This window comes from Bombina bombina, chromosome 3 (genome assembly GCF_027579735.1).
Source record: "Bombina bombina isolate aBomBom1 chromosome 3, aBomBom1.pri, whole genome shotgun sequence".
NCBI lineage: Eukaryota > Metazoa > Chordata > Amphibia > Anura > Bombinatoridae > Bombina > Bombina bombina.
The window spans coordinates 697928938-697948391 of record NC_069501.1 but is presented as its reverse complement, the minus strand read 5'-3'; the positions used below and the strand labels follow the sequence as shown (position 1 = coordinate 697948391).

The window sequence follows — 19454 nt, the reverse complement described above, 5'->3', positions numbered from 1 at the left end:
AGTGTGTTAAACATGGTCTGATTCAGAGGAATATCTCTGTGTATATGTGTTAATGCCAAAGTGGAGCCCATAGAAATTTATGTACTAAATGTATTGATGCTACTTTAAAAAATAGTCAATCTGTACAAATTGAACATATTTCACCCAAACAACGAGGGGAGAGTTATGCCGACTAACTCGCCTCACGTGTCAGTACCTGCATCTCCCCGCTCAGGAGGTGCGTGATATTGTAGCGCCGAGTGCATCTGGGCGGCCATTACAAATCACATTACAAGATATGGCTACTGTTATGACTGAAGTTTTGGCTAAACTACCAGAACTAAGAGGTAAACGTGATCACTCTGGGATGAGAACAGAGTGCGCTGATAATGCAAGGGCCATGTCTGATACTGCGTCACAGTTTGCAGAACGTGAAGACGGAGAGCTTCATTCTGTGGGTGACGGTTCTGATCCAAATAAACTGGACTCAGACATTTCAAATTTTAAATTTAAGCTTGAGAACCTCCGTGTGTTACTAGGGGAGGTATTAGCGGCTCTGAATGATTGTAACACAGTTGCAATCCCAGAAAAAAATGTGTAGGTTGGATAAATATTTTGCGGTGTTAGGGGTACCGTCGAAGTACTGACGTTTTTCCTATACCTAAGAGACTTACTGACATTGTTACTAAGGAGTGGGATAGACCCGGTGTGCCTTTCTCACCCCCTCCTATATTCAGAAAAATGTTTCCAATAGACGCCGCCACAAGGGACTTATGGCAAATGGTCCCTAAGGTGGAGGGAGCAGTTTCTACTTTAGCTAAGCGTACCACTATCCCAGTGGAGGATAGCTGTGCTTTTTCAGATCCAATGGATAAAAAATTAGAGGGTTACCTTAAGAAAATGTTTGTTCAACAAGGGTTTATATTGCAACCTCTTGCATGTATTGCGCCTGTCACGGCTGCAGCAGCATTTTGGTTTGAGTCTCTGGAAGAGACACTTCAATCATCCACACTAGATGACATCACACACAAACTTAAATTCCTTAAGTTAGCTAATTCATTTATTTCAGATGCCGTAGTACATTTAACTAAACTTGCGGCTAAAAATTCAGGATTCGCCATTCAGGCACGCAGAGCTCTGTGGCTAAAATCCTATGTCAGCTGATGTTACGTCTAAATTGCTTAATATTCCTTTCAAAGGGCAGACCTTATTCGGGCCCGGCTTGAAAGAGATTATTGATGACATTACAGGAGGTAAAGGTCATGCCCTGCCTCAGGACAAGGCCACAGCCAAGGCTAGACAGTCCAATTTTCGTTCCTTTCGTAATTTCAAAGCAGGAGCAGCATCAACTTCCTCTGCACCAAAACAGGAAGGAGCTGTTGCTCGCTACAGACAAGGCTGGAAACCTAACCAGTCCTGGAACAGGGGCAAACAGGCCAGAAAACCTGCTGCTGCCCCTAAGACAGCATGAATTGAGGGCCCCCGATCCGGGACCGGATCTAGTGGGGGGCAGACTTTCCCTCTTCGCCCAGGCTTGGGCAAGAGATGTTCAGGATCCCTGGGCGTTAGAGATCATATCTCAGGGATACCTTCTGGACTTCAAATCCTCTCCCCCAAGAGGGAGATTTCATCTGTCAAGGTTGTCAACAAACCTAACAAAGAAGGAAGCGTTTTCTACGCTGCGTACAAGATCTTTTATTAATGGGAGTGATCCATCCAGTTCCGCGGTTGGAACAAGGACAAGGGTTTTACTCAAATCTGTTTGTAGTTCCCAAAAAGAGGGAACCTTCAGGCCAATCTTGGATTTAAAGATCCTAAACAAATTCCTAAGAGTTCCATCGTTCAAGATGGGAAAACTATTCGAACAATTTTGCCCATGATCCAAGAGGGTCAGTACTTGACCACAGTGGATTTAAAGGATGCTTATCTTCACATACCGATTCACAGAAGTCATTACCGGTATCTAAGGTTTGCCTTTTTTAGACAGGCATTACCAGTTTTGTAGCTCTTCCATTCGGACTGGCTACGGCTCCAAGAATCTTCACAAAGGTTCTGGGCCACTCTTCTGGCTGGTACTAAGAACGCGAGGAATTTCAGTAGCTCCGTACTTAGACGACATACTGATACAAGCTTCAAGCTTTCAAACTGCCAAATCTCATACAGAGATAGTACTGGCATTTCTAAGGTCGCATGGATGGAAAGTGAACGAAGAGAAAAGTTCTCTCTTTCCAACTCACAAGAGTTCCCTTCCTGGGGACTCTGATAGATTCTGTAGAAATGAAGATTTACCTGACAGAGGACAGGTTAACAAAACTTCAAAATGCATAGCCGTGTCCTTCATTCCATTCAAAGAGACCAGAAATTCTCTTCTATGGTGGCTTTATCGGCCACATCTGTCCCGGGGAATGCCATTCAGCAGGCCAGACTGGTCAATTGTAACAACAGACGCCAGGCCTACTAGGTTGGGGCGCTGTCTGGAATTCTCTGAAGGCTCAGGGACTATGGAATCAGGAGGAGAGTCTTCTTCCAATAAACATTCTGGAATTGAGAGCAGTCCTCAATGCTCTTCTGGCTTGGCCCCCAGTTAGCAACTCGGGGGTTCATCAGGTTCCAGTCGGACAACATCACGACTGTAGCTTATATCAACCATCAGGGAGGGACAAGAAGCTCCCTAGCAATGATGGAAGTATCGAAGATAATTCGCTGGGCAGAGTCTCACCTCTTGCCACCTGTCTGCAATCCACATCCGGGAGTGGAGAACTGGGAGGCGGATTTCTTAAGTCGTCAGACTTTTCATCCGGGGGAGTGGGAACTTCATCCAGAGGTCTTTGCCCAAATACTTCCACGTTGGGGCAAACCAGAGATAGATCTCATGGCGTCTCGACAGAACGCCAAGCTTCCGCGCTACGGGTCCAGATCCAGGGATCCGGGAGCGGTCCTGATAGATGCCTTGACAGCACCATGGACCTTCAGGATGGCTTATGTGTTTCCACCTTTCCCGATGCTTCCTCGATTGATTGCCAGAATCAAAAGGAGAAAGCGATCAGTGATTCTAATAGCGCCTGCATGGCCACGCAGGACTTGGTATACAGATCTGGTGGACATGTCATTCTGTCCACCTTGGTCGTTACCTCTGAAACAGGACCTTCTGATTCAGGGTCCTTTCAAACATCAAAATCTAACTTCTCTGAAGCTGACTGCTTGGAAATTGAACGCTTGATCTTATCAAAGCGTGGTTTTTCTGAGTCAGTTATCTGATACCTTAATACAGGCTAGGAAGCCTGTCACCAGAAAGATTTTACCATAAAATATGGCGTAAATACCTATATTGGTGCGAATCCAAAGGTTACTCTTGGAGTAAGGTTAGGATTCCTAGGATATTGTCTTTTCTACAAGAAGGTTTAGAAAAGGGGTTATCCGCTAGTTCCTTAAAGGGACAGATCTCAGCTCTGTCCATTCTGTTACACAAGCGTCTGTCAGAAGTTCCAGACGTTCAGGCTTTTTGTCAGGCTTTGGCCAGGATTAAACCTGTGTTTAAAGCTGTGGCTCCACCATGGAGTTTAAACCTTGTTCTTAACGTTTTACAGGGTGTCCGTTTGAACCCCTTCATTCCATTGATATAAAGTTGTTATCTTGGAAAGTTCTATTTTTAATGGCTATTTCCTCGGCTCGAAGAGTCTCTGAGTTATCAGCCTTACATTGTGATTCTCCTTATTTGATTTTTCACTCGGATAAGGTAGTTCTGCGTACTAAGCCTGGGTTCTTACCTAAGGTAGTCACTAACAGGAATATCAATCAGGAGATTGTTGTTCCATCCTTGTGCCCAAATCCTTCTTCGAGGAAGGAACGTCCTTTTGCACAATCTGGATGTAGTTCGTGCCCTTAAATTTTATTTACAGGCAACTAAAGATTTTCGACAAACGTCTTCCCTGTTTGTCGTTTACTCTGGTCAGAGGAGAGGTCAAAAAGCTTCTGCTACCCTCTCTCTCTTTTTGGCTTCGTAGCTAATTCGTTTAGCTTATGAGACTGCTGGACAGCAGCCTCCTGAAAGAATTACAGCTATTCCACTAGAGCTGTGGCTTCCACTTGGGCCTTTAAGAATGAGGCCTCTGTTGAACAGATTTGCAAGGCTGCAACTTGGTCTTCGCTTCATACTTTTTCCAAATTTTACAAATTTTTACACTTTTGCTTCCTCGGAGGCTATTTTTGGGAGAAAGGTTCTTCAGGCAGTGGTTCCTTCTGTATAAAGAGCCTGCCTATCCCCTCCCGTCATCCGTGTACTTTTGCTTTGGTATTGGTATCCCACAAGTAATGATGACCCGTGGACTGATCACACTTAACAGAAGAAAACCTAATTTATGCTTACCTGATAAATTCCTTTTCTTCTGTAGTGTGATCAGTCCACGGCCCGCCCTGTTTTTTAAGGCAGGTAAATATTTTTTAAATTATCCTCCAGTCACCACTACACCCTTGGCTTCTCCTTACTCGTTGGTCCTTGGTCGAATGACTGGAGGTGACGTAGAGGGGAGGAGCTATATAGCACTCTGCTGGGTGAATCCTCTTGCACTTCCTGTAGGGGAGCAGTTAATATCCCACAAGTAATGATGACCCGTGGACTGATCACACTACAGAAGAAAGGAATTTATCAGGTAAGCATAATTATGTTATTTAGTAGCTTGTACTTCAATAGCAGTGACACAACTGCAGCTCCTTTAGGCACTCATTAACAAGTATACACTAATACAACTAAATAAGTGTAATGCAATTTAATGAAACTCCAATATACAATTCATAAGCATGACATTATGACTATATTAGTATGTGGCAACAGTGAATTAGCTACAACTTGAATTATAACTCCAAAATAATATATATGTTGAATCAAACACACATTCAACAATCTTTGCAACACTGTCTCTATTTCTTACAAAATAGATTTATTTAATATACAAATTGGGTATTATTCCTTAACAAAAACAACTATAATTGTATTGATTCATAAAACAAAATATCAGGCACTCTAAGTAGATCACAATATAGTTAAAATACCATCATAATTGTAATTCCAATGTATAGATTGAATACAAATATATTCCATATAGACAATCTTTGTTGTAATACCTATACTTAAATATATTTATAAGATCTATAATACCTATACTTAAATATATTTATAAGATCTATATATAGATTATAATTTGATAGAGTGCTGCCAAAAATATTTATAAACAGACAGATACAAATACATAAACTTTCAGAGTTGTGAGAAAATATAAAGAAACATATACATTTTGCAAGGTTAAACACATAGTTGCAGTAAGACTCATAAAGAGCACAAACTGCCAAACTTATAGTCAAACTACCCATATGTACATGTAATTAATATACAAAAACATCAATGAAGCTTGCAATGCAAACCTAACATATACTATTGTTGTCCAAACAAATTCAGTGTACTATCAAAGTTGTGGTATCATACTTAATGATATATTATATATATTTATTATTTCCATAATCAAATCTATAATGATTATATATATATATATAATTTATATCACTATACCACTGATACTAGCAACCTGCATTATAACTGCAATGGTCAGCAGATAGATTTAATCTATATAGACCAGATTTGAGCTAGGTTGTAAAACTATTAAATACACTGGATTGATACTGGACGTATACTTGTTTAATCCATGATAGTGAATCAAACTAAAATGACTTTATGACATATAATCTAGATCAATTTTGATCAATCAGTTTCATCAACCGTGCTATTATATTTATAATCGTGTACCTATGTAATTAGTACATCTGGAGAACAACTGTTACCAACATCACCTTTAGTCCAGATTCCTATACTGGTCTTAAACTTATTCCCTATTCACAAAGGGCAATCTGATATACAGATATACAAGGTTACTTTACGCATGAGTCTATATTGTGTGTGTTTTTAATTGTTTGTTTTTTTCCCCCTTTTAAGTAAATATGTAAATAAAAGTTATATTTTATTATCTCCCCCTTTTTTTTTTTTTTCTTCCCACCTCCATGATTATCAATCTAATCATTTGTAGTGAATAACAGACAGTTATTTCATCACAATTTGTTGTTATATACATATATTAATAGCTCTTGAGTGCTATATGTGTATTCTTTTTGGTGGATTTCTACAATCCTCCATAAACTTGCTCTGTTAAATACCCTGGAGGTTCCTTGGGATTTCAGTCTGACATCCCTGTTCCTCAGTTTGCTCTCCTTCCACAAGTCATTGCTCATATCAAATGGGAGTGAGCATCTGTATTTTAATAGTTCCTGTATAGTCTCGCAGGATCTGGTATATAGACCTAGCGGAGATGTATTTCTTCCACCTTGGTGGTTGTTCCTGAGGAAGCACTTTCTAGTTCAGGGTCCATTCTTCCATCCCAATTTTCATTTTCTCTGAGGTTTTCCGCTTGGAGAGTGGATGCTTAGTTCTGTCTAAGCGTTTTTTTTTTCTGAATCGGTCCTTGAGACCATGATTCAGGCTCGCAAGCCTGTTACTGGTAACTTATACCATAAGCCAGGTATGGTGTAAATTCCCTGATTGGTGTGAATCCCAGGACTACTCTTGGAAGTAGGGTCAGGATTCCTAGGGGTTTTGCCCTTTCTCCGGGAAAGTCTGGAGGATGGTTTGTCAGTCAGTTCTCTGAAGGGTCAGATTTCTGCGTTAACCTTTCTTACACAAGTGTCTGGCGGATGTGCCAGACATGTAATCTTTTTGACAGATCCTGGTTAGTATCAGGCCTGTGTTTAAGTGTCTTGCTCCTCTTGGAGTTTAGGTACTCTCGGCTTTGCAGTGTGATTTGCTTTATCTTATTCCGGATAAGGAGGTTTTTTATCCTAAGTAGAAATATTGTTTGGGAATTTGTTGCTCCCTTTCTGTGTCCTCATTCTTATCTCTTGAGGAACGTGTGTGCACAATTTGATGTTGAGCGTGCTTAATATTTTTTATTCTGTTTTTGTTTGTTTTCTCTGTAACAGAAAGCTACTGCTACTTCTCTTTTCTCTGGTTGAGAAGTTTAATTCTTTTACTTTTCAGACTGCGGGGCTGCAGTCTCCTGAGAGAGTTATGGCTCATTACACGAGGGCTGTCTCTTCTTCTTGGACCTTCACAAATTAAGCTTCTGTGGATCGGTTTGGCAAGGCTGCAACTTGGTCTTCTTTGCATACTTTGGCCAGATTTTATTAATTTGTGGTTTTTGCCTCGGACAAGGTTTCTTTTGGAGGAAAAGTTCTTCAAGCGGTGGTGCCTTCTGTTTAGGTCTGCCTGTCTTGTCCTTCCCTAGTCATCTGTGTCCTCCAGCTTGGGTATTGGTTCCCAACAGTAATTGATGACGTTGTGGACTCACCATATCTTAGGAAAGAAAATAAAATGTATGCTTACCTGATAAATTTATTTCCGGACATGGTGAGTCCACGACCCCGCCCTTTATTTTTAGACCGTTGTTTTTATATTAATCCCCAGGCACCTCTACACCTTTGTGTTACTCCTTTTTCTCCATTACCTATCGGTCGAATGACTGGGGTTTGTAGGAAGGGAAGTGACACTTTACAGTTTAACCGTGGTGCTCTTTGCCTCTGCCTGCTGGCCAGGAGTGATATTCCCAACAGTGATTGATGACGTCATGGACTCACTATATCCGGAAATAAATAAATTTATCAGGTAAGCAATTTAGTTTTTTTACTCTTTCCAAATAGCGGTTTTCCTTCATGAATATTGTGCGTGTGCGTTGTGTTTTTCTTTCTTGAATCTTTTTAAAACTGTTTTTAATTCACAAAACACTGTTCTTCAGTTTAACCCCTTAACGACACGCGTCGTACAGGGTACGTCTTGCACAAACTGGTCTTTAAAGACCAGCGACGTACCCTGTACGACGTTGGGGTTGAACGCGGCTGGAAGCGATCCTGATCGCTTCCAGCCGCTTTCCGGTTATTGTAGTGATGCCTCGATATCGAGGCATCACTGCAATAACATTTTTCCCCATCCGATGCAGAGAGAGCCACTCTGTGGCCCTCTCTGCACCGGACATCGATGCCGCGATCGTTGGTGGGTGGGAGCAGACGTGGGAGGCGGGTGGGCGGCGATCGATGATGACCGGTGGGCGGGATCGTGGGCGGGATTGCTGGGGGGCGCGCACGGACGCGCGCGCGTGCACAGGGGAGGCGGGCGGGCGCGTGCACGGGGAGGGAGCGGGTGGGAACCGTTACACTATGGAACAGTGGTTTATATTTAGAGGGAGAGAGGGGGGATAAATATGTTAATCGAAGGGATCTGGGAGGGGGTGGGGGTTTAGTCTTGGGGGGGGGGGGAAGCTACACTACAGAAAAGTGGGGAAAAAATTAAAAAATATACTTTAAAAAAAAATATATTTTTTTTGGTAAACTGGGTACTGGCAGACAGCTGCCAGTACCCAAGATGGCTCCCAATAATGTAGAGGGGGAGGGTTAGAGAGCTGTTTGGGGGGGGATCAGGGAGGTTTGGGGCTAAGAGGGATCCTACACAGCAGCATATGTAAATATGCTCCCAAAAAAAAAAAGAAAAAAAAAAAAGATACCTTTTATTTTAGTACTGGCAGACTTTCTGCCAGTACTTAAGATGGCGGGGGACAATTGTGGGGTGGGGGAGGGAAGAGAGCTGTTTGGGAGGGATCAGTGGGTCTGATGTGTCAGGTGGGAGGCTGATCTCTACACTAAAGCTAAATTAACCCTGCAAGCTCCCTACAAGATCCCTAATTAACCCCTTCACTGCTAGCCATAATACACGTGTGATGTGCAGCGGCATTTAGCAGCCTTCTAATTACCAAAAAGCATTGCCAAAGCCATATATGTCTGCTATTTCTGAACAAAGGGGATACCAGAGAAGCATTTACAACCATTTGTGCTATAATTGCACAAGCTGTTTGTAAATAATTTCAGTGAGAAACCTAAAATTGCGAAAAAAATTACGTTTTTTTTTTTAATTTGATCGCATTTGGCGGTGAAATGGTGGCATTAAATTTACCAAAATGGGCCTAGATCAATACTTTGGGTTGTCTACTACACTACACTAAAGCTAAAATTAACTCTACAAGCTCCCTACATGCTCCCTAATTAAACCCCTTCACTGCTGGGCATAAAACACGTGTGGCGCGCAGTGGCATTTAGCAGCCTTTCTAATTACCAAAAAGCAACGCCAAAGCCATATAAGTCTGCTATTTCTGAACAAAGGGGATCCCAGAGAAGCACTTACAACCATTTTATGCCATAATTGCACAAGTTGTTTGTAAATAATTTCTGTGAGAAACCTAAAGTTCGTGAAAAAGTGAACATTTTTTTTTATTTGATCGCATTTGGCGGTGAAATGGTGGCATGAAATATACCAAAATGGGCCTAGATCAATACTTTGGGATGTCTTCTAAAAAAAAATATATACATGTCAAGGGATATTTAGGTATTCCTGACAGATATCAGGGTTCCAATGTAACTAGCGCTCATTTTGAAAAAAAGTGGTTTTGAAATAGCAAAGTGCTACTTGTATTTATGGCCCTATAACTTGCAAAAAAAGCAAAGAATATGTAAACATTGGGTATTTCTAAACTCAGGACAAATTTTAGAAAACTATTTAGCATGGTTGTTTTTTGGTGGTTGTAGATGTGTAACAGATTTTGGGGGTCAAAGTTAGAAAAAGTGTGTTTTTTTTCCATTTTTTCCTCATATTTTATAATATTTTTAATAGTAAATTATAAGATATGATGAAAATAATGGTATCTTTAGAAAGTCCATTTAGTGGCGAGAAAACGGTATATAATATGTGTGGGTACAGTAAACGAGTAAGAGGAAAATTACAGCTAAACACAAACACCGCAGAAATGTAAAAATAGCCCTGGTCCTTAAGGGAAAGAAATTTAAAAATGGCCGTGTCCTTAAGGGGTTAATGAATAACTTGAATGTAGTCACTAAAAACAATAAATTATGAGTTATTGTTTTCTTCTCTATATCACGTTTGTGCTGCATCTCTCCCTTTTTAATTATTATTATTTTTTTTTTAATGTAAGACGATGACTACTTACCACCACATAAGAAGCAAAAGAACATCGAAGTTGTTAATGAGCAGTCTTCACAGAGCAAGAGAAAAACTCGAGAGTTTAATTTTGGTAAGTAGGCACACAAAAAAACAAAAAACAGACTTAACACTATTTGATTATGGAAGCAAAACCTGTATTTAATTTTGCTGAAATAATAGCATGCTGGAGATTACAGCCCCTGCATAACATCCTGCTTAGTGTGATTAGCTGCTGATTCTTGTGTATACTAGCATGCATGAACCTGATTGAAAGGTAAGTGCATGGTGCATATACATTAATTAACATTTGTCTAGGCTCAAAGATTAGCAGATGGTGGCAGAATCAGATATACAAATGCAAAAGCATTGTTATTTAAAGCCAGCTTCATATTACAAAGTATTTTAAAATAATATGCTGGGCATGTACAACTCCATCATACTATTGACTTTTATATCTCTGTTAATGTTTAGCCACTTTCTTTGATAAATAGGTAGAATTTGTATGTATATATCATTTCTTGATTCACTGAGCTTTCCTATCTTAGTAAAATTGATTTTGAGTGACTTCTCTCCATGGGCTAGATTACAAGTGGCGCACTCTTTAGCGATTCTGCTCGAGAGTTAAATTCGCTAGAAGTAAGCTTTTTGCGTGTCGAGTAGTGCGCATATTAGATGTTGAAAGTAGTACATTTTCGCACATGCGCTAACCTGAAGCACGCAAAAAGCCAAATTTCGAATATCACTACCGCATTAACGTATTCCCCCATAGATTTCAATGGAGCTCAAAAAGTGGAGGGAAAAACCTAACACTGTTAGTCACGCGCAAAACCAATCGCGTTTACTCGAATGTGTTAACCCGACATGAATATTAATATTTCACATTCTAATGTTCTTTACATAGAAAATATGTTCAATTTATTCTTAAACACACACACATATATATATATATATATATATATATATATATATAATTATATAGAAAAAGTAAAAAATATATATAGTAGGCAAAAGAAGATGTGTACCGTAGGCAAGGGTAAAGTAAAAGTTTATTTATTGAAAATTCCAAGTAGGATAAAATCAAACCAGGAGGTCCAAAATAAAACACGCACACACAGAGAGTACAAGTATGCTAACATGTTTTGGCCAGTGGCCGTAATCATAGCTAACAGATACACCTGTGTCTGCTATTTAAAATCATTACTCTGAGCCTATTGGTGGACTGTCATCCAATCTGACAGCGATCTGTGTGGGTGTGTAACATGATGAACATTTGCTATCTTAGCCTGTATTGAGGTCTGTACCACGAAAGACCCACATATACAAATCCACTCTAGCTATCACTTAGCTAGTGTAAATAAATAAATAAATGGATAGATAGATAGATATGTAACATATATAGAGAAAGGGACATATGAAGTCATATAGTAGTAACAATAAAAGTTATATATATACATATACGTGTGTGTAAAGATATAACATAACCAGAACGATATATCTACCAAGTTCATATCTACAAAATGTTCTCGGTTTCTAAAAAGCAGAGAATCTTCATATATGTGAATGTACATATTGAAAAAGCCACTAAGGGTCTGAATGTCCCAACAATTACTAGCTAGTGTGTAAGGAAATATCTGTTACAACAATATCAACAACCTGTATAGCAACCTCCAATGAAATTGCTGAAGTATATTAGCGAATAATGTCATCAATTTGTCTAGCTTTGAGCTTTCCGAAACTCATTTGAAATTACTAAATTTTGGCCTAAATTTCACTCCTACATGTAAATTTGATTTGTTCAAAACTATGTTAGACATTAACAAATTGATTAGAAACATTACTTTACAGAAACATTTCTCTAATATTGAAGGTACTCATACGACACAAACAAGGTCTCTGGTAGACCATAAGACACCTCGTTTTGACTCAACGGATTTTGACTTTGGAGAAGAGTGTGACGCTATAACACTAGACTCTCTAATTGCACCAGACTCACAGGGGCCTACACAATCCACTATTAACTACTTTAGTGGTTTTAAAAATAGTTCTGAATTTTACCCCATACAGAGCAGAGGGCACATTATTGAAATTTTTTACAAAAGAGTCGAAAATGACCTTACATCTTTGGCATCCAAACAAGACCCAAATGGACATAGAGATCATCCTAAACATAACCTTTCTGTAAAAGAGAGACAGGCCCTACATGAACTCAAATCTAATAATAACATAGTTATACGTTCAGCCGATAAGGGAGGTTCAGTGGTAGTTTTAGATAGACTATGTGGGAGAGGCTCTTAGACAATTACAAGATGAAACTAACTATCTTTGTCTCCCCACTGATCCCACCAAAACCTTTCAGAAGGAGATAAAATCCCTCCCTGACGATTGTTTGGAAGTGGGTTTCTTTGATCTGGCAACCTATGAATACCTGCACAAAGACTATCCGGTGGTCCCCATATTCCACCACTTTCCCAAAGTACACAAAACATTTTCCAATGTTCAGGGACGCCCAATAGTCAGTGGGATTGGCTCATTATCTGATCGCCTCTCCCAATGGTTGGATGCCATTCTGCACCCCTTCGTGATTTCCTAACAAAGCTATCTGAAGGATACTAAGCATTATTGGCTCAATGGAAACTGTTACTTGGGATAAGGATAGTTATGTTTAATTGACTGTGGACGCTGTGGCCCTCTACTTGTCAATTCCACATGAGAAGGGATAGGAGGCACTGGAATTTTTTCTTACCTCCTACTCGAATTTCTCCAAGGAATTCAGAGATTTTGTTTTGAGAGCCATGGGGGTTCATGCTCACTCATAACTATTTCCGATTTGAAGGCAGGTTCTATCTCCAGAGATGTGGGACAGCGAAGGGGGCTAAATTTGCCCCATCATACACCAATTTTTTTATGGGTTGGTGGGAGCTATCCCACATCTATGGAGATAGAAATATCTATAGAGATCATATAGCATTTTTTAAGCGTTATATAGACGACCTGCTCTTCATTTATAAGGGTTCTGATACTCAACTCAATCAGTTTGTGAACAGTCTTAATGAGAACGAAGTTGGCCTCAGATTTACTTTCGATATACAAAAAGAATGTATCAACTTTTTGGACCTTACTCTTACAGTAGGTGAGCAGGGACAGATCCTTACTGACATCTATAGGAAACCAATCACTAAAAATACACTACTCCACGCCAGAAGTTGCCATCCCAAACACGTACCTTTTGAGGTCAATTAGTTAGGGTTAAAAGAAACTTCACACAAGAGAGCAAAAAAAGGCTATGAGAGTCTGTTTACAACAGAGAGGATATCCTAAATATGTGATTGGTAGGGCACAGAAACAAGTAGATCTTATAGATAGGAGGGCTCTCCTTTCTAATTCCCCTGATTTACATAGAATTCGAGACAACACAAAATGTAACAAAGTGACTTTTGTGACTGATTACAGCGAAGACTACAACGCTGTCTGTAAGATTGTCAAAAAAACATTTTAATATGCTATCAGCAGATGACAAGCTGGTAAACGGTGTCAATGACGGCCTACGCTGTTCCTATAGGAGATGTAAAACTTTAGGGAATCATCTTTCTCCATCAGAACTACCCCCACTATCTCCTCAACAAAGTGGTTCATGGCTGACACATAAAGGGATGTATAGATGCGGTAGATCTAGATGCAGACCTTGTGAACTTGGCATCTTTTCAGAGAATTTTCACTCTGAAGTCACTGGTGAGACATTCAGCATAGACACTTGTGTCAACTATACCTCATCTTACGTCATCTACCTGTTAACCTGTATAGAGTGTCACCTACAATACGAAGGATTAACGACCACAGATGTGAACACTCACATAAGGAATCATCTATCAACTATAAAAATAGGTGAAGCAAGTACACCTTTGGTGAAACATTTTACTTGCATACATCATAAAGGCAATACCACATTCAGATGGCAAGTGATCGAACAAATACGTCATCCTCCTAGAGGAGGAGATAGGGATAAAATCCTTGGGAAAAGAGAGATGTTCTGGATCTTCAAATTACGGACAAGGGTCCCTACTGGCCTTAAGGGCGTACCTGCAACATCTCTCTTTTCCCAAATAAAGTTGATCTCTACCTTGCTTTTATGTATTTATCCATATATATGTATGTGCATGTGCACCAGTGTATAGATGTATGTTGTATACTCAAGTACATTAGATGACTCAATAGACCACAATTGGTGTATAAACTACAATTATTTGCCATCTAGTTAAATCTTTCTATAACATTTTTAAATATTTGAACATCCGAGTTTGTATGTATTGTTGCCACATTGCTATCCCTGATTATGTATGTATATATGTACTTTTGTTCTCCTTTTCTCCTTTTATACCCCAGCAATTACATTGGAGGTTGCTATACAGGTTGTTGATATCGTTGAAATAGATATTTCCTTACACACTAGCTAGTAATTGTTAGGACATTCAGACCCTTAGTGGCTTTTTCAATATGTACATTCACATATATGAACATTCTCTGCTTTTTAGAAACTAAGAACAGTCCTAACTTTGCAGATACATCGTTCTGGTTATGTTATATTTAGAACATAATCCCATATGTGAAGAACATTTACTGTAAATACATAGTTAAACACTTTATCAAATATGAATATTGCATAAATAGGATTTCTTTCCTAAGATGTGGTGAGTCCACGACGTCATAAATTACTGTTGGGAATATCACTCCTGGCCAGCAGGAGGAGGCAAAGAGCACCACAGTCAAACTGTTAAGTATCACTTCCCTTCCTACAAACCTCAGTCATTCTCTTTGCCTTTAGTGCATGGAGGAGGTGAAGTTTTGGTGTCTGAAGAAAATTGGATTTATTTCACTTCAATCAAGATTTTATTATTTTAGAAAGCCAGAGTAGGTTTGCTCTGTTCTTTTTCCTTTTTCAAGGATTGAGTCTAGCCGTACTCCACGGTAGTCTCTTCAGTAGGGCAGTGGTGGCTTTAAAGCAGTTAGGAACTTGTAAGATGGGCCTTGCTGCGTTTTCCTAACATTTTTGCTGCCCATGGTATAGAAAGCCAGAGTTGCTTACTCTTTTCTTTCTTTTCTCTACAGGTCTCTGTGAGGAGTGGCGTCCTCTCATACCATGTAGGCTGTCCTGCCGGACGGGTAGACTGCAAGTAAGTGCCTTTTTGTCTTCTGAGTGGGAGACTGGCACTAAAAGGGTTAAGGAGCCTTCTCTGCAACATTATGTGGGACAGATATATCCTTTAGAAGGATATTTTAGGCAGGATGCAGGCACTTTATGGTGACAGGAGACTAGGGATTAATAAGGAATCCCCTGATTGTTTGGGCTCATGGGTAAGTTTAGAGGCACCCAAGGGGTTAGCAACACCTCTAATTTATTTTTATTCTTATGTGTGGAGCTTGTATTTATAGCTCTGAGGGTTTAGCTTCACAGTATTGAGACAGTTTTGTGTGCGCACTATGTATTTTTGCTGTGCAGTTCGATGGCGGTTTTCTAGCGGTCCTTTTAAGGAGTGTACCGTCACACTGCCTTGTGAATAGAGAGCAGCCTCAGAGTCAGCAAAATTGTACTTTTCTTGGGCTTGTTCACATGGTAGATTGAAGCGCAATGTTAGAAAATAGTTGCACGCTTTATTCCCATGCTGTTGCCGTGTCCCCGCCTCCTCCTCCTCTGAGAAGGAGCTGCGGCGCCATTTCAGTCTCTTGCCAGGTCCGGTCATGTAACCCCGCCTCTCTCAGTCTCCTCCGGCTGAGAAAAGAGCTTACACGGCTTTTTATTAAAAAGCGCTATGTTAACTTTAAGATATTTTACAATACAAACTATATTGTAGATGTAAAATGTTCCTTATCAAGTTTATGGAGAACGTTTATTAGGATATTGTGTACTTTATATTATATGAGCACAAACATCACGGCCTATACTGTGTTTGTTACATCGTCCCTTAAATTAACTGTTTGTTTTAAAGTGACAGTCTTGTTTTTTCTTTATAATATTAATATATTAAAATATTAAATTTAAATAAATTTTTGCCTTTCAGTTTTTCTTTTGCAGAAAATTCTGTTTGGTTTTTAGACACTAATATTGTTTTCAAATATGCAATTATGTGTGTTCTTGTTTTGCTGGATCTCTTGAGATAGAGATAACGCATTGCCTCTGAGCCCAATGTCTCCCAGGATGATGCTGTTTAGGCAATGCCACAGTTTTCTCCTTACACGTCCCAAGCCTCTATGGCGTCACCTGCAGTGCCCTGCGGTTTTTCATTATCTGCTGGAGGAGTTATTTGTCTGCAGAATTTGCTGCTCAGGTATCTTTTGAGTATCTGTGGCATTATCTGCTTTTCCTATTCTTAGGGGAAAATCGCAGGAGGAATATTAGAGATTCAGATAGTAAGGTTTCTGTACCTCCTTCTGCTACACTGATTGCCTTCCTGATAGGTCTGATGAGGAGGATAAGTCAGTAGCCTCTGAGGGTAAAATCTCAGATTTGGACAGTATAATTCCTTTATCTGAGGCTGAAGAAGTATCCTTCAGATTTCAGCTTGAACACCTTTGTGTATGATTTAAGGAGGTTTTGGCTGCCTTGGAGCGACTCCGACCGTGCTAGGAGATTTTTCACAGGAATGGGAGAGCTAATCTTGGAGTTTTCCCTGTCTCCTGTCTTTAAAAAAATGTTTCCTGTCGTTGTCTTCATTAAATTTCATGACGCATGGTGCCTACAGTAGTAGAACATTTCTACTCTGGCTAAGAGAACTACGATTCCTAGAGAGGGTAGCTGTTCTTTTCAGGAACAATGGACTAAGCTGAAGGCTTACATGAAAGTTTGTTTTGCCACTGTGTCAAGTGCGGCATCTTATTGGTGCAACGCCTTGTTTGATCCAATTGGTAGGGACTCCTTTAAGGAGGAGATCCAGAACAGAATTAAGGCTCGTAAGCTAGCCAATTCCTTTATTTCTGATGCTACCATGCAAGTTTTTAACCCGGGAGCCAAGATATCTGGCTTCGCTGTGTTAGGGCTTTGTGGCTATATTCATGGTCAGTGGATTTTTTCATACATTCCACCCAGAGGCAGGTTCCTCCTCTCATATTATCTGTAGGCCAGATAACAGTAAGGCATTTTTGAAGTGCGTTTGGGACCTCTTTTCCTGGTAAATGATAGAAACCAGTTCCTGTAAGGGAACAGGGTCTAGAATTCTATTGATTTCTGCCCATGGTTCCAGAAAAAGAGGGAATTTTTTATCCTATGATAGATCTAAAGTGTTTCAACAAGTCTTCTCAGGGTACCGTCCTTCAAATTGGAAACCAGTGGTTCCATTCTTCCTTTGGTCCAAGAGGGTCAGTTCATGGTGACCATAGACCTGGAGGACATGTGTTTTCAAGTTCCTGAGTTTTGCCTTTCTGTCAAACACTTCAGTTTGTGGCTCTTCCCTTTGGCCTTGCCACGGCTCCCAGAGGGGGCTATTTTGGCAGTGATCAGGTTCAGGGAATTGTTGTGGTACCCTTCCTGGACGACATAATGGTTCAGGCGCCATCTTTTCAACAAGCAAACTCTCATACAAAGATCTTGTTGTAGTTTATTCATTCCCACGGATGAGAAGTGATTCTGAAAATAAGTTCCCTTGTTCCAGCTTCAGGGGTAGTTTTCTTAGGGACCATATTAGTTTCCCTATTTCTGAAAATATTTTTGACATAGATCAGAAAATCTTTGATTAATTCCTGTTGCCTATTTCTGCACTCTACTGTTTGGCCCATCAGTAGCTCAATGTATGGAGGTATTTGGTCTGATGGTTGCTTCCTTGGCCATCATCCCTTGTTTGATTCCATCTGAGAGTCTGCTGTTATGCATGCTCAGATAGTAGAACAGGGATCATGTGGTTCTGTCTCCGAGGATATATCTAGATCTGTTGACATGAGTTTCTTTCCTGTGGTGGTTTTCGTAGGAGCATCTTTCTTAGGACACATGATGCCGAAAACCTTCTGGGGGAATAATAATGACCACAGACGCCAGCCTGTTGGGTTGGTGACTATGGACTTGGGAGGAGTCTGCTATTCTATAACCATCTTGGAGTTAACAGCGATCTACAATGCTCTGATGACTTGACCTCAGTTGTCCAAGACAATTTCATCTCTGTGGTTTACATCAACCACCTGGGAGGATCCTTGAGTTCCTTAGCCATGTTTGGCGTGGATTGTTCGGTGGGCGGACGCTCACATTTGTTGTCTATCCACTTTTCACATTTCAGGAGTGGATACAGGGAGCGGACTTCTTGAGCAGTCAGATTTTTCCTCCTGGGGATTGGACCTTCTCCCGAAAGGTGTTCTCCAGGTTAACACTCAAATCGGGGTGCTGGAGGTGGCAGTACGCCAAGCTTCCAAGTTATGTTAAAGGTCAAGAGATAAGCAGGCTGCTCTGTTAAATACCCTGGCGGTACCTTGGGATTTCAATATGACATCCCTGTTCCTCAGTTTGCTCTCATTCCACAAGTCATCATTGCCCGTATCAAATTGGAGTGAGCATCGGTACTTTAATAGTTCCTGCATAGTCTCACAGGATCTGGTATACAGTGCTAGCAGAGATTTATATCTTCCACCTCGGTGGTTGTTCCTGAGGAAGGACCTTCTAATTCAGGGTCCATTCTTTCATCCAACTTTCGTTTTCTCTGAAGTTTTCTGAGATTGAATGCTTAGTTCTGTCTAAGCGTGTTTTTTTCTAAATCGGTCATAGAGACCATGATTCAGGCTCACAAGCCTGTTACTGGTAACTTTTACCATAAACAGGGCCGGCCCTAGCCATTGCGGGGCCCAAGGCAGGATGACAAAATGGGGCCCCTGTCTCCCCCTGCCCCCAACCCTGCCCCATCCCCTCCCCAACCCCGCCCACTATAACTCCGCCCATTCCAAGCCCCGCCCCCACCATTTTAAAGAAGAAAAATGGGAGAAAAACAATTTAAAGTGACAGTATACACCAATTTTCATATAACTGCATGTAATAGACACTACTATAAAGAAGAATTTGCACAGATATATACTGGATATAAAAATCCAGTATAAAACCTTTTAAAAACTTACTTAGAAGCTCCAGTTTAGCTCTGTTAATGAGGCTAGGCTGGGACACCCAATGAAAGAGTAATGTGAATAAGAAGGATAGGAGTGCCTAAGAAGACAGAAAATCATGCTGCTAGTTAATCCCCTCTGGAAAAACACATATAAATGCAGAAAACAGAAGAGGCAGCGTTCCTCAAGCATGGATATAAATAAGGGGAGATGCACAGTATGTAAAAAGTCAAAAATATATACACGTTAATGATACTAATTAAATCATACACTGCATTTATGCCAATATAAAACTTCAGGGACGTCTCCCTTAAAATTAGCAAGCCAC

At 40.3% G+C, this 19454-nt stretch overlaps 1 protein-coding gene across 2 annotated transcripts in view; it reads left to right on the top strand.

Annotated features, from left to right (window-relative positions):
- The window catches only part of GTF2I (general transcription factor IIi), a 456346-nt gene that overhangs the window by 93866 nt on the left and 343026 nt on the right, over positions 1-19454 (top strand). For both annotated transcript variants that reach the window (XM_053707479.1, XM_053707477.1), the window contains one exon: positions 10053-10151. In XM_053707479.1, the coding sequence (XP_053563454.1) occupies positions 10053-10151 (99 nt within the window). The remainder of the gene's footprint in view (positions 1-10052; positions 10152-19454) is intronic.